General features: G+C 47.1%; 1 protein-coding gene across 4 annotated transcripts in view; it reads left to right on the forward strand.

Annotated features, from left to right (window-relative positions):
- Positions 1-22,665, forward strand: part of SMARCAL1 (SNF2 related chromatin remodeling annealing helicase 1) — a 303,996-nt gene that overhangs the window by 28,653 nt on the left and 252,678 nt on the right. For all 4 annotated transcript variants that reach the window (XM_069227057.1, XM_069227058.1, XM_069227055.1 and 1 more), the window contains exon 3: positions 10,548-10,598. In XM_069227057.1, coding sequence (XP_069083158.1) covers positions 10,548-10,598 — 51 coding nt within the window. The remainder of the gene's footprint in view (positions 1-10,547; positions 10,599-22,665) is intronic.

Raw genomic sequence — 22,665 nt, forward strand, 5'->3', positions numbered from 1 at the left:
CCAATGTGTTTATCACTTGTTTTACATCAATGGGGAAAAAGTTGGGGCTTAGATGGGTGCTAGTAGGGCAACCAATCATTGTGACAGTTGGGGTATAGCACAGTGCGTGGGTGGAGAATACAACATGCAGCAAATGTTCACACTTGAATTGAGATTATGTAAGAGGTTTACTTACTGGATAAATCACAAGCAATGGCTTGAGATTTGGGATGGTCGATGACTCTATCACACTCCATGATGAGACCCAGCTGCGCACCACACTGCTCCTTAGTTTTATCCCTTGGAATGTGCGAGGTCTGAATGACAGCAAGAAACTTCACAAGGTAGTAGCCTATCTTAAGAGTCACTCTATAGATATTGCTACACTACAAGAGACACATTTGGCACCAGGGAGTAGAGGGATAAAACCTAGAAAAATGCAAGGTTAATATTGCACTGCAGGATTCACCATGTGTGTCAGTGGTGTTCTGATCTGGACCCGTAGAGGATCTGGGGTCAAATTGCAAGATGTCTGTGTTGATTCAGGTGAGAGGTATGTAGTGGTGTGTTGTAGTAGGAACAACTCAACTATCTTTGTGGGCTGGTGTTCCCCAAATGTGGGACAGGGACCTCAGTTGTGTACTCTGCCCAGACTGTGACCGGTCTAGGGGTCTTCTGCGTCGCTGTTGGGCAGCGGCACGTGCAATTGTAGACTTAGCAAAACAGAATGGGATCATGGATGTGTGGTGCCACTGCTCCCCAAATGACCCAGGGTATTATTCCACAGTTCATGATGTCCACACGTGTATCGATTATTGAGTTCTAGTGCGCAAATTAATGCCACGGGTCCAAAGCTGCGAACTGCTCCCACGTACATACTCTGACCATTCACCAGTCATAGGCTCAGCATCGGGTCCCATTCACATGGCGTTTCCCTCCATATTCACTGCTAAATGCAGTCTTTAGAGAAGAACTGTCACAAGCTACAGATGAGTTTTTCCGCATCATTGTGTGTTCAGTAGATAAATTTGCCACAGTGTGGGAAACTTTTAAAGTCTATATTAGAGAAATTACTTTGTCTAAACATGCTGAAGTCCTTTGATCCCTCCGCAACGGATTGATATGACTAGAAACTGAGCTTGCTGAACTGGAAAACAGCATAGGAAGAAGGGGGGGCCCTATTAGCTACTCTCAAAACTAAAATAGATTTGTACCAGAAGGTGTCACAAAGCGAAGTAAATCATCTGGAGAAGTATATGGTGGCAAGAGTAAATGGAGAAGGGGAGCGTCCTGGTGCTACCCTGGCCGCCGTGATAATGACTTCATATTGGAAGTGCTGGATGAACTAAGGCAACCAGTGCACACTTCTGAGCCCATAGCTGAGTGTTTTTTTATAGTTATTATACTACGCTATATACAGCACAGCCTACTGAGGATTAAAGCTCTACTATGGACTGTCTAGTGCATATAGCTCACTAATGAACATAGAGAAAGACTGATGGCCCCTCTGCAGCCTTGAGAGATACTGGCAGCTCTATAAAACATATCAGAATCTATTGATCCCCACCCTAGCAATCCTTTTGAAGAAATGGCAGCTGATGGGCAAATGCCCCTGCCATGAGGGAGGCACTGTTGGTCACCCTCCTAAGGCTGGGCAAGCCTGCCAATAATTGCTCATCATACCGACCGCTATCTTTACTAAATGTAGACACAAAACTGTATGCTAAGATATTAGCAAATCGTCTGGCACAATACTCCGGTAGGTGATAGAACTTAAGCATTCTGGGTTCGTAACTGGTTGCTATTTAACTTAAAATGTTAGAACCTTTTTCTGGGCGGTCAAGTTTCTCGACCTGAAGGTTTGAGCAGTGGCGCTTTTTATGGATGCTGAAAAGTTGTTTGACTCGTTTGACTGGGGTTTCATGAGGGCAGTGTTAAGACAAATTGGAGTGGGAGACATATTTCTGCAACTTGTCAGTGTTCTGTATACAAGGCTTACTGCTAGGATTCGGATCAATGGTACAATTTCTGACCCAGTGGAAATCATCCGGGGAACTCTGCAGGGATGCCCCTATCCCCATTGTTATATATGTTAGTAGCAGAACCACTGTCCTGTGCGCTTCATGAGTATCATGCGTACAGAGGCCTTCAGTTTCATAACTATAGTTTAATAGTTTCAGCATATGCTGATGACACATTATACATAAGAGACCCAGAAAATAATTTGGAGCCAGTGCTACGAGAGGTGGTCCTCTACGGGGGGCACTCGGGCTTTGTATAAACTGGAATAAAACTGTCCTCTTCCCACTAACTGCCGCCACAACCCCTGTGCACACAGAGTATCCACTACAGTGGACAACTGATCCTGTGCACTGTCTGGGGATCCAGGTACACACGGACCCAGCGGTAGTACTGTTGGAGAATTATGGTAAGGCAGTGCAGAGGTTGATAGAAGCAGTGGAATGTTGGATCGAGCTTCCATTGCCACTGGCTGGCTGTGTAGCCATTATGAAGATGGTAGTATTCCCATGATTTTTATTCCTATTTTTGAATATTTTGAATATTCCACTTATGCTTCCTAAATCAGTTTTGAGCAGCTTCAGAACACTCCTGATTCAATTGGCCTGGGCAGGGAAACAGCCCAGTGTGCTGGGAGACCCTGACATTACCTTATGATATGGGAGTCCTGAGTGCCCCGGACCTTGAAGCCTACTACAGTCAATCAATCAATCAATCAGAAAATGTATTAAGCGCACTACTCACCCGAAAGGGTCTCAAGGTGCTTGAAGAGGGGGGAGGGGAGATACCGTTTACTGATCAAAAAGCCATGCCTTGAGGTGCTTTCTGAAGGTCAGGAGGTCCTGGGTCTTGCGTAGGTTGGTGGGGAGGGAGTTCCAGGTCTCGGAGGCGAGGTAGGAGAAGGATCTGCCTCCGGAGGTGGTGCGTTGGATGCGGGGGGGACTGTGGCGAGGGCGAGGTCAGCAGAGTGGAGGAGTCACGTATGTGCGTGGAAGTTCACTTGTTCGTTGAGGTAGGCTGGTCCAGTGTTGTGGAGGGATTTGCGAGCATGGATAAGGACTTTGAAGATGATCCTTTTGCTGATGGGCAGCCAGTGAAGGGATCTGAGGTGAGCGGAGATGTGTTCGTGGCGTGGGTGGTTGAGGATGAGACGTGCGGCTGCGTGCTGGAGTTTTTGTTGAAGCTTGGCTGTGGTACCAGCGTAGAGGGCGTTTCCGTAGTCTAATCTGCTGCTGACGAGTGCATGGGTGACGGTTTTTCTGGTTTCTATGGGAATCCGTTTGAAGGTCTTCCGTAGCATGCGAAGGGTGTGGAAACAGGAGGATGATATGGTGTTGATTTGCTGGGCCATGGAGAGAGATGAGTCTAAGATGATGCCGAGGTTGCATGCCTGGGTGGAGGGTGTTGGGGAGGTCCTAGGGCGGTGGGCCACCAGGAGTCGTCCCATACTGTCTTGTTGGGGCCGAAGATGATGATTTCTGTTTTGTTGGAGTTGAGTTTGAGGTGGCTTGCTGTTATCCATTTGGCGATGTTGAGGAGTCCGGCTTGGAGGTTTGTCTTGGCAGTGGAAGGGTTCCTGGTGAGGGAGATGACGAGCTGGGACTCGTCTGCGTACGAGATGTTGGTGATTCCGTGGGGGCGGAGGATGTTGGAGAGCGGGGCCATGTAAATGTTGAAGAGGGTAGTGCTGAGGGAGTATTCTTGTGGGACCCCGCAGATGATCTTGGTTGCTGGGGACTGGAAGGGAGGGAGGTGGACTTTCTGGGTTCTTTTGGCGAGGAAGGAGGTGAGTCAGTCAAGGGCCTTGTGCCGGATTCCTGCATCGAAAAGGCGTGCACGGAGGATTTGGTGGCATATAGTGTCAAAGGCTATGGAGAGGTCCAGGAGGATGAGGGCGACGGTCTCGCCCTTGTCTACTCTGGTTCTGATGTCGTCCGTGCAGGCGATGAGGGCGGTCTCAGTGCTGTGGTTCTTACGAAATCCAGACTGGGAGGTGTCGAGTACGTTGTTTTCCTCTAGGAAGTGAGACAGTCGGGCATTCACTATCTTCTCGGCGACCTTGGTGGGGAAGAGGAGAAGAGAGATGGGGCAGTAGTTCGTGAGGTCTTCGGGTCTGCTTTGGGTTTTTTGAGGAGCGCGTTGACCTCAGTGTGCTTCCAGGTGTCTGGGAAGGTTGCGGCGTCGAAGGATCTGTTGATTACTGCGCGGAGCAACAAATTGGGCTGGCCTTGTTGAAGATGTGGTGGGGCAGGGGTCTGTGGGGGAGCCTGAGTGGATGGAGTTCATGTTTTTTTCAGTTTTTCGTCGTCGGTAGGGGTGTAGGTGTGTAGTTGGTTGGTGTGATGGGGTGTTGTGCTGTTGGTCATGTCGGTGGTGTAGGTAGTGGTGACGGTGGGTGAGGATGATGTGAAACTGTTGTGTATGTCTAAGATTTTGAGGTGGAAGTAGTTGGAGAGGGAGTTGCAAAGGTTTTAGGTGTGAGGGGGGTCGATGGTGCTGGATTTGGGTTTGGTGAGCTCTTTGATGATGGTAAAGAGTGCCTTGCTGTTGTGTGAGTTACTATCTATGCGTTCTTTGTAGTAAGCCCCTTTGGTGGTCCAGATGAGTTGGTGGTATTTGCATATGGTCGTTTTGAGGGTGGAGAAGTTGTTCATAGAGGGCTCTGGCACCATGCTTTCTCAGTTTTGCAGCATTCACGCTTGGAGTTCAGTGGTGAACCATGGGGCGGTCTTGATGGTGCGGGTGTTGTTGTTAGTTTTTAGTGGGGCGAGGGAGTCTGTGCAAGTTGTTAGCCATTGTGTGAGGTTGTGAGCAGCAATGTTGGGGTCATTGGTGATGGGGGGGTGGAGCTTGTGTGAGCTTGGCGTTCAGGTGTTCTTTGGGGATTTTGTCCCACTTTCGGTAGGGTGTGGTGTGTTGTCGGTGGTGGGTGGGGAGTTTCGTGAAGGAGAAGTGGATGCAGTGGTGGTCGGTCCAGTGGAGTTCGGTGGTGTGTGTGAATGTAACATGGTTGCTGGAGGTGAAGAATGCGTCAAGCGTGTGTCCTCCTGAGTGAGTGGGAGATGTGACCAGTTGTTTGAGTCCTAGGTTCTTGAGGTTGTCTAGCAGGGTTGTGGCATTGTGGTTGTGGGTGCTTTCCAGGTGAAAGGGCAGGGCAGCCCAGTGCAGCTTTGCACACTACTGGGTGCACGGGCCACAGGAACTTCCCACTTGTGGCTGGAACGTGCGATGACGGCCCCCTTGACAGTGCCACAAGTGCTATTTCACAAACCAAGGCGCCGCCACCATCACTTTGATTCGCATAGTGTTGCACCGGGTTGTTGGCAGCAGCTGCTGAAGCGTCAGGCAGGTGCACGCCTGTGCTCCCCACTCACACTTCTCCTGGTGCCTTTGGTTACCGATGGGACAAGAAAAGGGCATTTAGTACCCTGAACATACACACAATGGGAGATCTTTTTGACAGGGGAGTGATGCGTGACTGGAACCATGTACTTGACCAGCACACACCACCTTCAACATTAACACAATTTAATTACTATAGAGCGAGGCATGCGATGCAACAGATTCTGGATGAGGACCTGCAGGAGTCTTTGAAGTTGCAGACTCTTTTCTTCCTTTTACAGTCACCCACCCCTACACATATACTAGCTAGACTCTATGCGTATACACAAGTGTGTTGTCCGGTCCTCAGCAAAGCAAGACTGGACTGGCAAAGAGATTTGGGTGTCAAAATTATAGATAAACAATGACACTATTGCTGCGCAGTTATAAAGACAGACTGGCTAAATAGTAGGCACAGGGTTATTCACTTTAAGCATATAAACAGGGTGTATTAAACACAGACTAGACTTGCTCGATACGGATTATGAGATAATGTTCAGTGTGCACTCTGAGGAGAAGATGAGGCTGGGTTTGCCTATCTGGTATGGTTCTTCCCAGTGAGTCAACGATTCTGGGAAGAGGTGTTCCAGGCGCTGGAGGGTATTACTGCAGAATCCCTGCTTAGAGAGCCACTGTTAGCTCAATTATGATATGATAGGGACGTGAGCGGTGCAGTCAGATTGGTAGCAATAGATTTGCTGCTGGCGCGCCTCAGGATAACAATGCATTGAGCTCGCGGATATGACATATTGAAACACACAATCCGATGTCCACCGGGAGTTACAACCTTTCAACTCCTGACCCAGACATATTTGCAGACCATACCAAACCTACTTGCATGGTATTAATGGTGAAGAGAGGTAGAGGCGGAGGGGATGGGAGAGGTTGAAACCAAGACGTCGTCCTGCACCAACCTCAACAGAGGTTGCACCAATGGGTATGTATAGGATGTTAACTGTTGTCAAGCAACATAAGACTTACTGTTCTGTTAATTACGCTAACTGTAAAAGTTTGAATACAAAATACTCAGTGTAGGCTATGTCATGTTGCAGTCTCACAAAGGACAGATACTGAGTCACTAAGAAAATTTTGCAGATTAGGTCACCGTTATAACAGGGATACATCTCAGGCTAGAAATGCTCAATCAATATGGACATGTCTTGCTGCTGTTGTATGGTAAGTACAACTTTAAATAAAGTTTTGAAAAAAGGATCGGATTAGCCTACCACACGGCCAGCCATAATAACTAGTGATTAAGCTGAGCTGAGTGACAAAGGAGTGACAATAAGTCTTCTTTTGAATCATAACCTCACCTATGTTTGCAATGTGGACATGTTAGAGTGGTTAATAATATTAAGTGGGCAATCAGACTCTAGGAGTAACAGTTCTTAACTATACTAAAGCAACATATTAAGACAGGTTTGAGACTATGGCCCTCATTCTGACCTTGGCGGTCTTTTCGCGAGACCGCCGAGTTACCGCCGCGGTGAAGACCGCCGACCGCGGCGGTATGCCGCTGTGCGCATTCCGACCGCTGGGAGCGTTCCGCCGGGAAACCGCCAGCAGCCACACTGGCGGTCGGCGGAAAAGTGGAGACTGGTCAACCTCCACCGCCACGCCAGCAGAACACCGCCCACAGAATTACGACCCACATATCTGTGTGGCGGTCTTCTGTTGGCGGTGTTCTGTTAGCGGTCACCTCCCCATGGCTCCCGTCGCCTCCCGGAGGACCAACGCACAAGGTAAGTTGACCGTCCGTGAGGGGAGGGGGAGGGGGGGTGTTGTGTGATGTGGGCGTGCATGGGGGTGTGCGTGTGAGTGTGTAGAGGGGGTGTGTGAGTGCGTGTATGCTGGCGGGGGTGCTGCTGTGTCTATGGGTAATGTGTGCTGTTCGGCAGGTGCGCATGTCTGCATGTATGTGTGCGGGTATGTGTCCCCGTTGTGTATGTGTGTGTAGGGGGTGTGTATATGTGCATGTTGGGGGTGTGTGCATGTCGGGGTGCATGTATGTGCATGTCGGGGTGGGGAGGGGGTTCGTACCACTTCTGGGGGGTGGCAGGGGGGTGGAGGGTGTGGGGGGAGGACTCGGGTGGGTAGTGGGGGGTGGGGGAGACCCCTATCAGTGCCAGGGAAGGAATTCCCTGGCCCCGATAGTGCTTACCGCCATGGTTCGCATGGCGGTTCCCGACCGCAAGAAACCGCGGCGGTAGGCAGGGTCATGATACCGTTGGCGGTCTTGGGACGACCGCCGGGCCGGAGTGCGCAAACTCCAGCCCGGCGGTCATGACCGCCGTGGCGGTCGGAGTGGGGAAGTGGCGGTCGATCGCGGCGGTGACCGCCGCGGTCAGAATGCCATTTTTCTGACCGCCGGTCTGTTCGCGGTCCGACCGCCGCCTCTCCGCCGACCGCCAAGGTCAGAATGAGGGCCTATATGCCTCTTGTTTGGCTACTTAACAATAATTGTCCTCTGACTAAACTCCACCGTAAAACTATCCAGACATAACTTAACCTTGTATTTCTCTTGTGTATAGGTTTTACAATTCTGCTTTTCTTTACCCACTTACACTAAACAAATCACTGACTAGAAAATTAAAAGTGTACTAAGTAAGATTTAGGGGTTCATATGGCGCTGACAAACATCTCCTAGCCAATGATCTTATTTTTGAGGGACAGAAACAAGTTGACCTTTTTTAGTTATTTTTCCCCCCAGATGAGGCAGGTTCTGCTTTCAATATCTGTACTAACTATATTATTTATATGTCACATATTGAGGAAATGAAAGCTTTCCCTCTTAATGCAGTTTTAACTGTTAGCACGCACACAAGGCGATAGACGCAAGCCTCCTTTCCAATCTAAAGTAGGAAACTCACACCTACACAATCATAGTTGTAGATTGTTCGTCTTGGCCCTCTCTGCAGGGTCATCCCCAAACTTTCTGCCTTCATCTTCTTGTGTTTTGAACTTGTTTTTGATGGCTTTTAGGACTATGCACACTTTGTCTGCTGACCAATGCTAAAATGCTTGAGCTCTTTTTTAAAGATGGTGAAATTGGCTTACATCCAATTGGCATATTTGATTTACCTGTAAGCCTCTAGTAAAGTGGTAGTACCTGTACCCAGGGCCTGTAAATTAAATTCTGCTAGTAGGTCTGCAGCACTTATTGTGCCACTCACTTAAAGTAGCCACTTGAACATCTCTCAGGCCTGCCATTGCAGCCTGTGTTTGTAGTTTTAAACATCCATTACGACTTGACTAGATAAAACTTTTCGCCAGACCTAATCCTTCCTTTTCAATATATACAGTATAAATCACACAAGGGGTAGGGCTAAACAGCTCATAGGGCAGGGTGGAGTGTATTTAAAAAGTATGGCGGTAATAACCTTAATTTGAGAGCAGGTAAGAATGTCACGTTTGGTGTCACAATTCAAAAAAAGTCCCTTTTAGAAATTAAGGATTTTCTTTTCCCAACCATTTGGTGCCTGCAGCCTGTACCCTGGGTCACATGACAAGCGGTATCTGGCTTTTGAACTTTGTGTATTACTCCCAGACAGTGAGACAAGAGGGAATTGGTATTGAAAGGATGAGCATTCTATGACGTGATAGGCGGGCGGTGCTGTCATCTACTACACTTGCACATCACAAAGACCCATCACACAAATGTTTTCACACTAGTCTTTTGTACCCTCAGACAATCTGGGAGCAGGCAGGCAGGGAATTCAGGACACCTCTGTAGAGGAAGGGCTCTAGAAGCTTCTCCCACTTCAAAGTGGGCACCAGGTATAAATATTAGACCCACAGACCCAACTCTAAAGATCACTTCTGGACCTGTGGTACACTCAGAAGAAGGATTGCTGTGCTGCTCTGCTGATGGAAGGACTTCTAATCTGTTGCCCTGCTGCCTGAAGGAAAAGGACTGGACCTGCACCTTGAACAGAGTACCGCTAGAGTACTCCAAGGGCTAGTTGGCTGGCCTCCTTATCAGAACCTCTGGGACAGGAAAGGTTCCAAACACCTTGAACCCTGCACGTGGACTTTGCCCAAGTCTTAACACCGCCCCAAAGTGTTGCCTCTCCAGTCCTGGACCCTTGGAAGTGGGCCTGAACGTGCTCTGGCAGCCCAGGTGGTTTTCAGCAACATCTCCTTGCAGCGCTGCATCAGAACCACCTTTGTATGATGCATTGCTGACGCAGGACCTCGCATTTCAGCTCCACAGCTCCTTGGAACCGTCTGTGTGCCGCGCATCTCAGAGGCAGGACTTTGCATCGCATGCCTCCGCCGATGGCATCCTCAACGCAGGACCTGGCATCCAAGCCCCATCAGCAGTTGCATCGACCTTGCTGCTGCATGGCACATCATACTGCTGGGTTCCACAACTTATACTTGGTCCCTTTGAGCCGCCGCCCATGTCCCATAGCAGTTGGCATGAATTTGTGACTTGTTCCCAATCCGTTGCAACCAGATAACCACAGCCAGCGCTTTGTGCTATTTTTACTCGGCTCTTTAAAATTGCATATCTCTGTTTTTTTTGTTATTTTTGTTATTGGTGTCAAATAAGTTATTAAATTTTACTCTCTTTTTCTAAATTTGTGTGGAATTTCTCTTGTATTTTCTTTTTATTTCTGTTTGAAGTGCTGCATAAACCCTTTGCACATTGCCTTTAAGTTAAGCCTGACTCCTTTGTGCCAAACTACCAGAGGGTTAAGCACAAGTTAATTTGGGGTTTGCTTTGAGGCTAAATATGTGAAGGTTCATGTCACACAAGGTACACACTATCATCAGAGCTCTCCCGTCCCAGATATCCCGCCCGCCGTATTACGAGTCCATTATATCCTATGGAACTCGTAATCCGGTGGGTGGGATATCCGTCACATTTGGGACGGATTAACCCCCTCCGCCAAAGTTGTAAACAGGCCCTAAGTGATTTAAATCAGAAAATCAGCTTTGATCTACTAGTCGCAAACTTGAAACCCACTAAGGTCACTTCACACTTCCATTTCTCGGTGGTTGGCAAATTGGATGTTCTAAAATTGATAATAATAACAAATGTTGTTTATAATGTTTGGAGATGGTAAAAACCGAAGTCTTAAGTACTATATAGAACCCAAGGTTTTTTAACAGCCTTTTTAAAAAGCAAAGACCTATAATAAAGTACTTTATTATTGTTTCAGATCCTGCTGCCAAAATGTGGAATTTCGGCTTGGAAGATTATCAGTCTCTAAGTGAGTAATGTTGCCATAAATATGACATTATTTGAACACAATTTCCTCTTAGATGCCAGAGGCAGGCCTCTGATATTTTGGTTGCTTGTAGCGGAATGTTGGACTAGGTGACTTTAACAGGGTCCACAGGTAGTTGCAGCAGGTCCACTTTTATAATATTTATTTTTTGAAGGTTTTGAAAATCATAGACTTTATTGACAAGATCTTTTCACAATTCATACGAGGTGTGCTTACATCACTGGTTTATATCTGCCTGCTTTGAACATTATGCTGGGACACTAATTACCACTCCAGTTTTGTCCAGGGTTTATATTTTTTTTGTGGGCGGATTTTATTGACGATTTTGAGTAACACTGTATAGCATAAGGTGGTTGGTATGTCCACACATCTCTTCCCTTACAGTTAGAAAGCATACATCTAATGCCAGATACCAGTCTTTAATGCTCAAATACAGTGCTATTTCCAACATAACTTCCCTCTCCCTCCCTGAATTCGGAGTAAGTGTCATAATGTGCTGTAGTGAAACTTTTGTTGGGCTATTGCTAGAGCTATGCAAATAATCTTGTATTAGAATGTAGCATATGTGGAGGATAAGCGAGAGTTCAAATCTCCAGAAGAGGATCATCTTGACTAGTTAGTCTGCTCTCTAATCTCTTGCAGTAGCGCTCATAGGTGGGGGCTGAGGGGGGATGTGCTGGTGACCCTACTGGTGAAGTTCCCTCAGACTGTTTCTCTGGCTCGTTTGGGCAGCCCATCAGTCCCTCCCAAGCCTAGGCCCTCATAACTTTTTGTCCACACAGGCTACCCACGCCAAATTTCCGTCCTTTTTTTCCAACATCCTAGGGATTCTAGAGGTACCCAGACTTTGTGGGCTCCCCTGATGTAGACCAAGAAATTAGCCAAAATACAGCAAAATTTAGTTTTTTTCAAAAAATGGACAAAAAGGGCTGCAGAAGAAGGCTTGTGGTTTTGTCCCTGCAATTGGCACCAACAAAAGGTTTGCAGTGCTAAAATCACCATCTTCCCAGCTTTCAGGAACAGGCAGACGTGAATCAGCAAACCAAATTTTTCAGCACAATTTTGGCATTTTACTGGGACATAACCCATTTTTACTATTTTTGTGCTTTCAGCCTCCTTCCAGTTAGTGACAGAAATGGGTGTGAAACCTATGCTGGATCCCAGACAGCTAAACATTTCTGAAAAGTAGACAAAATTCTGAATTAAGCAAGGGGTAATTTGTGTAGATCCTACAAGGATTTCCTGCAGAAATAACAGCTGAAATAAAAAAAGATTGAAATTGACGTAAAAAAACAGCCATTTTTTTCCACGTTTTACTCTGTGACTTTTTCCTGCGATGGCAGATTTTTTTATGCAATATACTGTTACGTCTGCTGGACTCTTCTGGTTGTGGGGATATATAGGGCTTGCAGGTTCATCAAGAACCCTAAGTACCCAGAGCCAATAATTGAGCTGCACCTTGCAATGGGGTTTCATTCTATACCGGGTATACAGCAATTCATTTGCTGAAATATAAAGAGTAAAAAATAGGTATTAAGAAAACCTTTGTATTTCTAAAATGGGCACAAGATAAGGTGTTGAAAAGCAGTGGATATTTGCACATCTCTGAATTCCGGGGTGCCCATGCTAGCATGTGAATTAGAGGGCACTTCTCAAATAGTCATCTTTTTTACACACTGTCTTACATTTGGAAGGAAAAAATGTAGAGAAAGATAAGGGGCAATAACACTTGTTTTTCTATTCTGTGTTCCCCCAAGTCTCCCGATAAAAATGGTACCTCACTTGCGTGGGTAGGCCTAATGCTCGCGACAGGAAACGCAACATGGACACATCACATTTTTACATTGAAATCTGACGTGTTTTTTGCAAAGTGCCTAGCAGTAGATTTTGGCCTCTAGCTCAGCCGGCACCTAGGGAAACCTACCAAACCTGTGCATTTTTAAAAACTAGACACCTAGAGGAATCCACGATGTGGTGACTTGTGGGGGTCTCACCAGGTTCTATTACCCAGAATCCTTTGCAAACCTCAAAATTTGACCCCAAAAAACACTTTTTCCTCATATTTTGGTGACAGAAAGTTCTGGAATCTGAGAGGAGCCACAAATTTCTTTCCACCAAGCATTTCCCCAAGTGTCCCGATAAAAATGGTACATCACTTGTGTGGCTAGGCTTAGTGCCCGCGACTGGAAATGCCCCAAAACACAACGTGGACACATCACATTTTCCCAGAGAAAACAGACCTGTTTTTGGAAAGTGCCTAGCTGTGGATTTTGGCCTCTAGCTCAGCCGGCACCTAAGCAAACCTACCAAACCTGCGCATGTTTGAAAACTAGACACCTAGGGGAATCCAAGTTGGGGTGACTTGTGGGGCTCTCACCAGGTTCTGTTACCCAGAATGCTTTACAAACCTCAAAATGTGGCCAAAAAAACACTTTTTCCTCACATTTCGGTGACAGAAAGTTCTGTAATCTGAGAGGAGCCACAAATGACCTTCCACCCAGCGTTCCCCCAAGTCCCCCGATAAAAATGGTACCTCACTTGTATGAGTAGGCCTAGTGCCCGCGAAAGGAAATGCCCCAAAACACTGGACACTGGACAATTATCAAATACAAAACTACCTGTTTTTGTGGGGGGGGGGGGGGCACCTGCGTTTTTGGTCCTGGGCACAGCAGCCATCTACGGAAACCTACCAAACCCAGACATTTCTGAAAACTAGATACCCGAGGGAGTCCAGGGAGGTGTGACTTGCGTGGATCCCCCAATGTTTTCTTACCCAGAATCCTCAGCAAACCTCAAGTTTAGCTAAAAAATCTAATTTTTCCCACATTTCTGTGTGGGATCACCGCACCGGGACAAATTTCCTACCACCCAATGTTCCCCTCAGTCTCCCGGTAAAAATGATACCTCACTTGTGTAGGTGGGCCAAGTGCCCATGACAGGGAAGAGCCAAGAACATGTTGAAATTGAGGGGGAGCCAAAGCGGGTCCATAAGAGCAATTTGAAAATAACATTTTAGGCTGACAAATGCAGCAGAATATTTATCGGTATAGATGAGACAATGCTGGGTGGTAGGAATTTTGTGGATTCCTGCAGATTCCGGAAGGTTCCATCACAAAAATGTGGGAAAAATTTGTGATTTCCACCAAAGTTGGAGGTTTGCAGGGCATTGTGGGTAAGAAAATGGTGCGGGTGCATGTGAAGCACACCACCCTGGAATCACCCAGATGTGTAGTTTTCAGATGTGTCTAGGTCTTGTGGATTTTTCTACATGGCAGCATCCCAAAGTCCAAAAAGTGCAGCCCTCACCGTTCCAAGTGGGACGATTTTGAGAGTTAGTCAAGCTCTCATGGCCCAAATGTAAAACCAAAACCCAAAACAATCAAATGTCCTCTTGCTTGCTGTGGGATAAGAAGTTTTAGTTTGCGGGGGGAGAGCTGAAAGGCTGTTACCCTCTGCAGTTGGGGTGGGGCATAACCAGGCCCATAATGGTTGGTAGCCACCACCCCACTATTTTTTAATTTTTTTTTATTCCCTGGCATCTAGTAGACTTTCTGTCCCACCCCAGGGTGTGGATCGGGGGTAATTGCCCCACCTGCCCACTGGTGGGCAGAACAACATTTGCCCCATTTATTTGGGGTGGGGACTATGGCCATACCCCTACCCTCTTATTTTGGAAAAAAAAATCTTCCCTGGTCTCTGGTGGGCTTTCTGCCCCTCTTGGGAGCCGATGGGCCTTCCAAAAATAGGCCCACAGTAATGTGCCCCCATGGGGAGCGACCCTTGCCCAAGGGGCTGACCTCCCAAACAAAACACACACACACCAATCCCTGGTGCCTAAGTGGTTTCTGCCCCCCCCGGTGCAGATCGGCCTAATAGAAATAGGCCTATCTGCCCCCAAGGGGAGCAGAAATGGCCTAAAATAAATGTGGCCCCCAGGTGAACGACCCTTGCCTAAGGGGTCGTTCCCCTTGCGTGAAACTGACGCAAAAAAATAAAGATCCATGGTGTCTAGTGGTTTCTATGTCGATGAATTCCATGTTGACGCCGAGAATAGAGGCCAGGTTAAGGTCAAGGAGGAAGGCTCTCAGACTTTCAGAGGAACAAGAGTATCAGAGGCAACTCCTGGAGAAAGGAGAAATTGCTGAGCCCCTGGGGGACTATCAGGGTTTGGACTCGGCAAGTGGACTAGATACTTCCCCTGAGTGGGATCTAGCCTCTCCTGGGGGATTTACAGAGAAGGCAGCCTGTTTTCATTCTGTGGTAAGGAAGGCGACACATTTTCTGGACCTCCCACTACCATCTGCAGAGGTCAAGACTAATATCTTAACTGAGGTCCTCCATCCTGTTTCAGCTGCTGCGGAGCCACTTCTGCCTTTTAACGATACTCTTACGGAGCCTATACTGGAAGTCTGGAAGAAGCCTGTGACTTCGTCTGCTGTTAGCAGATCGGTTGCAAGGAGGTATAGAGTGGCTCTGGGATTTTATTCTCCAGAGGAGGCTGATTTGGTATTGTGTTCATCTAAAACAAGAGTTTATCTAGACCAGCCCGTTCCGTTTTTTTTTTTTTGTCTGGAAAGAAGACTGATTTAGTACATTTTACAACGGATGGCTTGCTGTTAAGAAGATTGAGTAAAGCCAGGATTTCAAAGGTACAGTGAAATTAAGAGGTGTGGAACAGAAGAAACATTTTTCTTTATGTGTTCAATTATTTTATGTTGGTGTGGTATTTAAAAGGCCTTTGAGAGGATGTGCCAGGTCAGCTAAGTAGTCTGGAGAAACTTTCATATGTAGCTAAGTATAATTTACAAATGATACAACATATTGGATGTTTCAGGAAAAAACAAGGGGTTTAATGTATAAATTCAAAAGGGTCGGGGAAAGGATGGAGTCTTGAGTCACTGCATGATACTAGGGCTGGGAGCAGAGTTTGAACAATTGTATGTGTTGGGAGTGATTGACTAGATAAGATGAAAACCATCTCTTAAGTGTACCATTGATCCCCCACTTTTTGTGGTCAAAAAGAAGGAGAAGAGAGGAGTCACCCTTGTCTTAGATGCGTAGTGCATATTCCACTATTAGTAGCACTGCGGCCTCTTTACTGCATACATAAATAATTTTTGATAGACTTCCATCAAAGAAGTTATTTTCTTCAGGAAATCAGTATCTGGAAGTACTGATGTAACCTGGCCTTTTCTCTTGCAGTCAGGGACTGTGCCTTGTATCAGTGTTGATCACTTTTGTCAAAGAATGGGGATGCTTATGTCTTTCACTAGATTGGCCAAATTAGGAGCTGAGAAATGTGAGAAAGGTCTGGGTGCTGTAATGATATTAAGGTATCACTCTGAGTTATGTTTTTAAATGTTTTGCAGGCCTATGCAGGGTGAGGCCTCACTTTTGTGGAAAATGAGAGAGCGCAACGTTTTGGTTTCTGGTTCTTAAAATGATAACTTAGCATTTTGAGCTCTGTTCTGAATGAGGGTGCTTTGGTCTGAATATATGCTTTTTATATTTTTTGTGCATGTTAAATTGAATTTCCAAGTTCTTTGTATATGGGTTTTCATGCCATATGTGTCCTAAAACTTTAAGAGCTTTCATATCTTAATTAGGTTCTTTTGCGAATCACTGGACATATTTTTAGGTCTTTTTATTGTTACCTTGGCCAGATCATCAGCAGTCCTAATCATGGCGGTGTTTAATGCTTTTTAGGTATGTTTACCTGTTGTTGTACTAGGCTGTACAGAATGTTCAATCAGATCTTACTTTTCAAGTTCAACAGGTTGCTGTACCTACTGTCTCTAACCCATATATTGAGTATTTTTTGTTGTTCCAAGACTGAAGTGTCAGAATAAGATAGAGAGAAAAGAATAAGGAATTGCTCATACTAGTTGACTGCTATAGAGATTCTACCTTGATAATTCTTCTTTGGCAATTAGAATGTTAAGGATTTACCTCTTCTCATGGGTGGATATTGAACAAAACTTTTGAGATCGCCATTGAGCAACAATAGAGCGTTGAGAAACAGGCAAATGTTTGGTTTCCTCCCAGTGAAGGTTGACGTCCTCAAAGAATATATTATTCGGGACTCAGTTCCACATGTGCTCTTAAAAAGCACGTTCCGGTTATTTGCCTGGATCGTATCTGCAATTTCAAGTAGGTGTTTGTCTGCTTATTTGCAGTTGTGTAACATACGTTTGAAAAAAGAATAAAGACTTTTAATAGGTGACTATATGCTCTGCTTATCTTCAAACTAAGAGGGAACAAGGCTAAAGAATGCAAAGAATGCATCACTCTTAGTCTGAGTAATAAATTTATTAAGGCACTTCCCAGGGCTCAAACACAAGTATACAGAAATATTAACATGAGCATTTAACTTGAATGCAGCAAAACACATGCAGCAACTAAAATAATCACAGCTGTAGAATAATAATGAACAGAAAAAAATGCAATATATCAAAGAATATGTATGCAGTGAATATATATATTCATGCATGCACATAGTAAAGCAAGATAATTTAAGAATTAATAATGCATCACCATGGGGATTGAATCCAACATCATCCTTGTCTTTGCCAATGTCAAACTGAGGAACCCTGGACAGCTGAGGCAGGAGACATTTCCCCCAATGGGACTCTGATTTTTCCGAGCAATGCATCCAACCTTAGAAATGAGTTGCTTCTGCCTCAGCACCAAATTTCCCCACCTTATATACCTTAAACAAACGTAATTTTTTTTGTATTTTTTTATATTTTTTTTATTCACATTTTATCGTGGGTTAAATACAAACAATAATATAACTCAACAGTTTCTTGTCGCAACATTTGCCAACATTTCTTGCTTCCACAGTGCACATTTGTATTCGCCATTTATCTTATCTATGTTACCTTGTCTCTATGAGTGCGTTTCGTTGTTACACTTTCTCTGTCATGTGCTTGAGTGTAGCTTCTCCAGCAACCTCTGTCTTGTAATATGCTATGCCTCCCTTTCCATTTATCTTAACAACCTATTAACATGATGGCGCGCGTGGGAGCATGCTAAGGATAGTTACTGTAGGATGTGGGGCAGGCTCGTACCAGGGGGGATGCCCAGTTCTCCTTACCGTCTACATCCCTGTGTTGTCTCTCAGTGCGTGTCTGGGGTCTCCCCGGTGTGTCGTGGTACTCTCCGAGCCTGATTGGTGAGGGGTCTGAGGGGGCCTATATCTCGGTCTGATTCCTTATGTCTCACCCTTCTGTTGTGGGCCTATCCTTCCCTTTCTACTCGCTTGTCCCAACCCGTAACACGTGTCCTCTGTTTCACATTATCAGGTCTCATTTGTCCGCTGTCGCCTTCTCCGCTCCTTCCTCTCCCCTGACTATTTGTTCCCACTTCATCAATATTTCTTCCCATGTCGGAGCAATGGGCGTTAGTCGTATGCCCCTCGCTTCTTCACATTTAAGGGCTTGTAGCTCTGCTCTGGCCCATTTGAGCCCGTCGCGTCTCCATTCACTCAGGGAGGGGCTCCTATGTGACCCCCAGCCAATTGCTATTAATTTTCTAAATAGCACCAGTGCTAGATCCAGGAAGCGTTCCTTTATCTTCCCCACTACTAATCCTGTTTTCAGGCCTAGGAGGCACACAGCCGGCGTCCGGTTCACCTCGATCTCGAGCAACTCTTTCAGTTCAGATACCACCTCTCCCCAGCCCCCCTGAATGTCAGGGCAGTGCCACACCATGTGGTCAAAGTCAGCGTCCACCTCATTACATTTAGGGCATACCTTGGGAGTTCCTCCGTATATTAAAGTCAATCTATGTGGGGTGAGGTACGTCCTGTGTAAGTAGTTGAATTGGGTATATCTTAGTTGTGTGTTCCTTGATACGCCCGCGGGTATGCCATTCCCTTCCGCCATTCAGAGTCCGTGAGATCCCTACCCAAGGCCCTCTCCCATCTCTCCCTTTGAGGTTGTAGTGGGTCCAGTACGCTTTCGACCTGTGTTTTGTATAACTTTGTTATTAAGTGAGCGTCATCTCCTGCTGTCAGCACTAGGTGCAGTACTTGGGGAGTGGCCGGTTCCTCGTTTACCGTGCCCCAGTGTTTCATTAAATTATGTGTTAGTCTCTGGTATAGGAGAAACTGTCCAGTCGGTACCCCCCCATTTTCCATCAGTTCCGTGAATGTCCTCAAAACCCCGTTGCTAAAGAGGTCCCCAATTGTCTCTACTCCTGCTTTCGCCCATGTGCCTAGTCCGGTTCCCTTCCGGTCCCCGCCCTTCGATTCCAACAGGAGTACCGATAATGGTATTCTAGGCGAATAAGCCGGTCCTACGCCCACCCTTCGCGTGCATCTCCTCCAGCAGACCAGAGCCACCTTCGTCATTCTACTTTTTTCCTGTGGTTCCCCCTTCCGGTGTATCATCTGTGCTATGATGTCATCTTGACTCGTTTCACCGCTCATGACACATCTGTCCAGTCTGTTTCCTCCTGCCATCCACCTGGTGACCCACAGTAACTGGCACGCCAAGTAGTAGGACTCGAAGTCTGGGACACCAAGTCCACCCTCTAGAGTTGGCCTGCAGAGTATTGCTAGCGCTGTGCGCTTTCGGCCTCCGTCCCATACCAGTTCCCTGAGCAAGGTATTCAACTCCCTAAACCACGATGCCGGGATCGTCACTGGGAGGTTAACAAAATAGTAAAGGAGGCGGGGCAACATGACCATCTTAGATAGTGATATCCTGGCCATTATCAGTAGTTTCAACGTCAGCCAGAACCTGACCGAGGCCCGAAGGGAAGAGAGTGCCCTTCCCAGGTTCCCATCTCAAAGATCCTTAACATCGTGGTACGCCTGTACTCTCAAATATTTGATGGTTTGTGGGGCCCACACCATATCCTGAGGGCATGATGATGGGCGTGCCAACCCTGTTGTGATAGGGAAGACAAACGTTTTGCTCCTGTTAAGTCGAAGCCCCGACATATTCCTGAAGCAATCCAATATTTGTAGTCCTCAGGGCAGTCCCGTCTCCCCGTCTCGTCGGCATAAAGTGAGATTATGTGCTCAGTTTGTCCCCATTCTACCCCCCTGCCCGCTCCTTCCAGCCGAAATTGTGCCGCCAAGGGTTCAATAGCCATGGCAAATAATAATGGTGACAATGGACAACCCTGCCTGGTGCCTCTGTGTATTGGATAGGGTTCTGAGATCGTCTTCCCAGTTCTTACTCGTGCCAGTGGGGATGTGTAGGAAGTTGGCTCTGTATGTGCTATTTCAAAGTAAGGAATAGCATGCACAGAGTCCAAGGGTTCCCCTTAGAGGTAAAATAGTGGTAAAAATAGATAATACTAATGCTCTATTTTGTGGTAGTGTGGTCGAGCAGTAGGCTTATCCAAGGAGTAGTGTTAAGCATTTGTTGTACATACACATAGACAATAAATGAGGTACACACACTCAGAGACAAATCCAGCCAATAGGTTTTTATATAGAAAAATATCTTTTCTTAGTTTATTTTAAGAACCACAGGTTCAAATTCTACATGTAATATCTCATTCGAAAGGTATTGCAGGTAAGTACTTTAGGAACTTCAAATCATCAAAATTGCATGTATACTTTTCAAGTTATTCACAAATAGCTGTTTTAAAAGTGGACACTTAGTGCAATTTTCACAGTTCCTAGGGGAGGTAAGTATTTGTTAGGTTAACCAGGTAAGTAAGACACTTACAGGGCTTAGTTCTTGGTCCAAGGTAGCCCACCGTTGGGGGTTCAGAGCAACCCCAAAGTCACCACACCAGCAGCTCAGGGCCGGTCAGGTGCAGAGTTCAAAGTGGTGCCCAAAACACATAGGCTAGAATGGAGAGAAGGGGGTGCCCCGGTTCCGATCTGCTTGCAGGTAAGTACCCGCGTCTTCGGAGGGCAGACCAGGGGGGGTTTTGTAGGGCACCGGGGGGGACACAAGTCCGCACAGAAATTTCACCCTCAGCAGCGCGGGGGCGGCCGGGTGCAGTGTAGAAACAAGCGTCGGGTTTTCAATGTTAGTCTATGAGAGATCTCGGGATCTCTTCAGCGCTGCAGGCAGGCAAGGGGGGGATTCCTCGGGCAAACCTCCACTTGGTTAAGGGAGAGGGACTCCTGGGGGTCACTTCTCCAGTGAAAGTCCGGTCCTTCAGGTCCTGGGGGCTGCGGGTGCAGGGTCTCTCCCAGGCGTCGGGACTTTAGGTTCAAAGAGTCGCGGTCAGGGGAAGCCTCGGGATTCCCTCTGCAGGCGGCGCTGTGGGGGCTCAGGGGGGACAGGTTTTGGTACTCACAGTATCAGAGTAGTCCTGGGGTCCCTCCTGAGGTGTTGGATCGCCACCAGCCGAGTCGGGGTCGCCGGGTGCAGTGTTGCAAGTCTCACGCTTCTTGCGGGGAGCTTGCAGGGTTCTTTAAAGCTGCTGGAAACAAAGTTGCAGCTTTTCTTGGAGCAGGTCCGCTGTCCTCGGGAGTTTCTTGTCTTTTCGAAGCAGGGGCAGTCCTCAGAGGATGTCGAGGTCGCTGGTCCCTTTGGAAGGCGTCGCTGGAGCAGGATCTTTGGAAGGCAGGAGACAGGCCGGTGAGTTTCTGGAGCCAAGGCAGTTGTCGTCTTCTGGTCTTCCTCTGCAGGGGTTTTCAGCTAGGCAGTCCTTCTTCTTGTAGTTGCAGGAATCTAATTTTCTAGGGTTCAGGGTAGCCCTTAAATACTAAATTTAAGGGCGTGTTTAGGTCTGGGGGGTTAGTAGCCAATGGCTACTAGCCCTGAGGGTGGGTACACCCTCTTTGTGCCTCCTCCCAAGGGGAGGGGGTCACAATCCTAACCCTATTGGGGGAATCCTCCATCTGCAAGATGGAGGATTTCTAAAAGTTAGAGTCACCTCAGCTCAGGACACCTTAGGGGCTGTCCTGACTGGCCAGTGACTCCTCCTTGTTTTTCTCATTATTTTCTCCGGCCTTGCCGCCAAAAGTGGGGCCTGGCCGGAGGGGGCGGGCAACTCCACTAGCTGGAGTGTCCTGCTGGGTTGGCACAAAGGAGGTGAGCCTTTGAGGCTCACCGCCAGGTGTGACAATTCCTGCCTGGGGGAGGTGTTAGCATCTCCACCCAGTGCAGGTTTTGTTACTGGCCTCAGAGTGACAAAGGCACTCTCCCCATGGGGCCAGCAACATGTCTCGGTTCGTGGCAGGCTGCTAAAACTAGTCAGCCTACACAGATAGTCGGTTAAGTTTCAGGGGGCACCTCTAAGGTGCCCTCTGTGGTGTATTTTACAATAAAATGTACACTGGCATCAGTGTGCATTTATTGTGCTGAGAAGTTTGATACCAAACTTCCCAGTTTTCAGTGTAGCCATTATGGTGCTGTGGAGTTCGTGTTTGACAGACTCCCAGACCATATACTCTTATGGCTACCCTGCACTTACAATGTCTAAGGTTTTGTTTAGACACTGTAGGGGTACCATGCTCATGCACTGGTACCCTCACCTATGGTATAGTGCACCCTGCCTTAGGGCTGTAAGGCCTGCTAGAGGGGTGTCTTACCTATACTGCATAGGCAGTGAGAGGCTGGCATGGCACCCTGAGGGGAGTGCCATGTCGACTTACTCGTTTTGTTCTCACTAGCACACACAAGCTGGCAAGCAGGGTGTCTGTGCTGAGTGAGAGGTCTCCAGGGTGGCATAAGACATGCTGCAGCCCTTAGAGACCTTCCTTGGCATCAGGGCCCTTGGTACTAGAAGTACCAGTTACAAGGGACTTATCTGGATGCCAGGGTCTGCCAATTGTGGATACAAAAGTACAGGTTAGGGAAAGAACACTGGTGCTGGGGCCTGGTTAGCAGGCCTCAGCACACTTTCAATTGTAAACATAGCATCAGCAAAGGCAAAAAGTCAGGGGGCAACCATGCCAAGGAGGCATTTCCTTACACAACCCCCCCCCAAACGAAAGAGGATGAGACTAACCTTTCCCAAGAGAGTCTTCATTTTCTAAGTGGAAGAACCTGGAAAGGCCATCTGCATTGGCATGGGCAGTCCCAGGTCTGTGTTCCACTATAAAGTCCATTCCCTGTAGGGAGATGGACCA

This window comes from Pleurodeles waltl, chromosome 3_2 (assembly GCF_031143425.1).
Source record: "Pleurodeles waltl isolate 20211129_DDA chromosome 3_2, aPleWal1.hap1.20221129, whole genome shotgun sequence".
In the NCBI taxonomy this organism is placed as follows: domain Eukaryota; kingdom Metazoa; phylum Chordata; class Amphibia; order Caudata; family Salamandridae; genus Pleurodeles; species Pleurodeles waltl.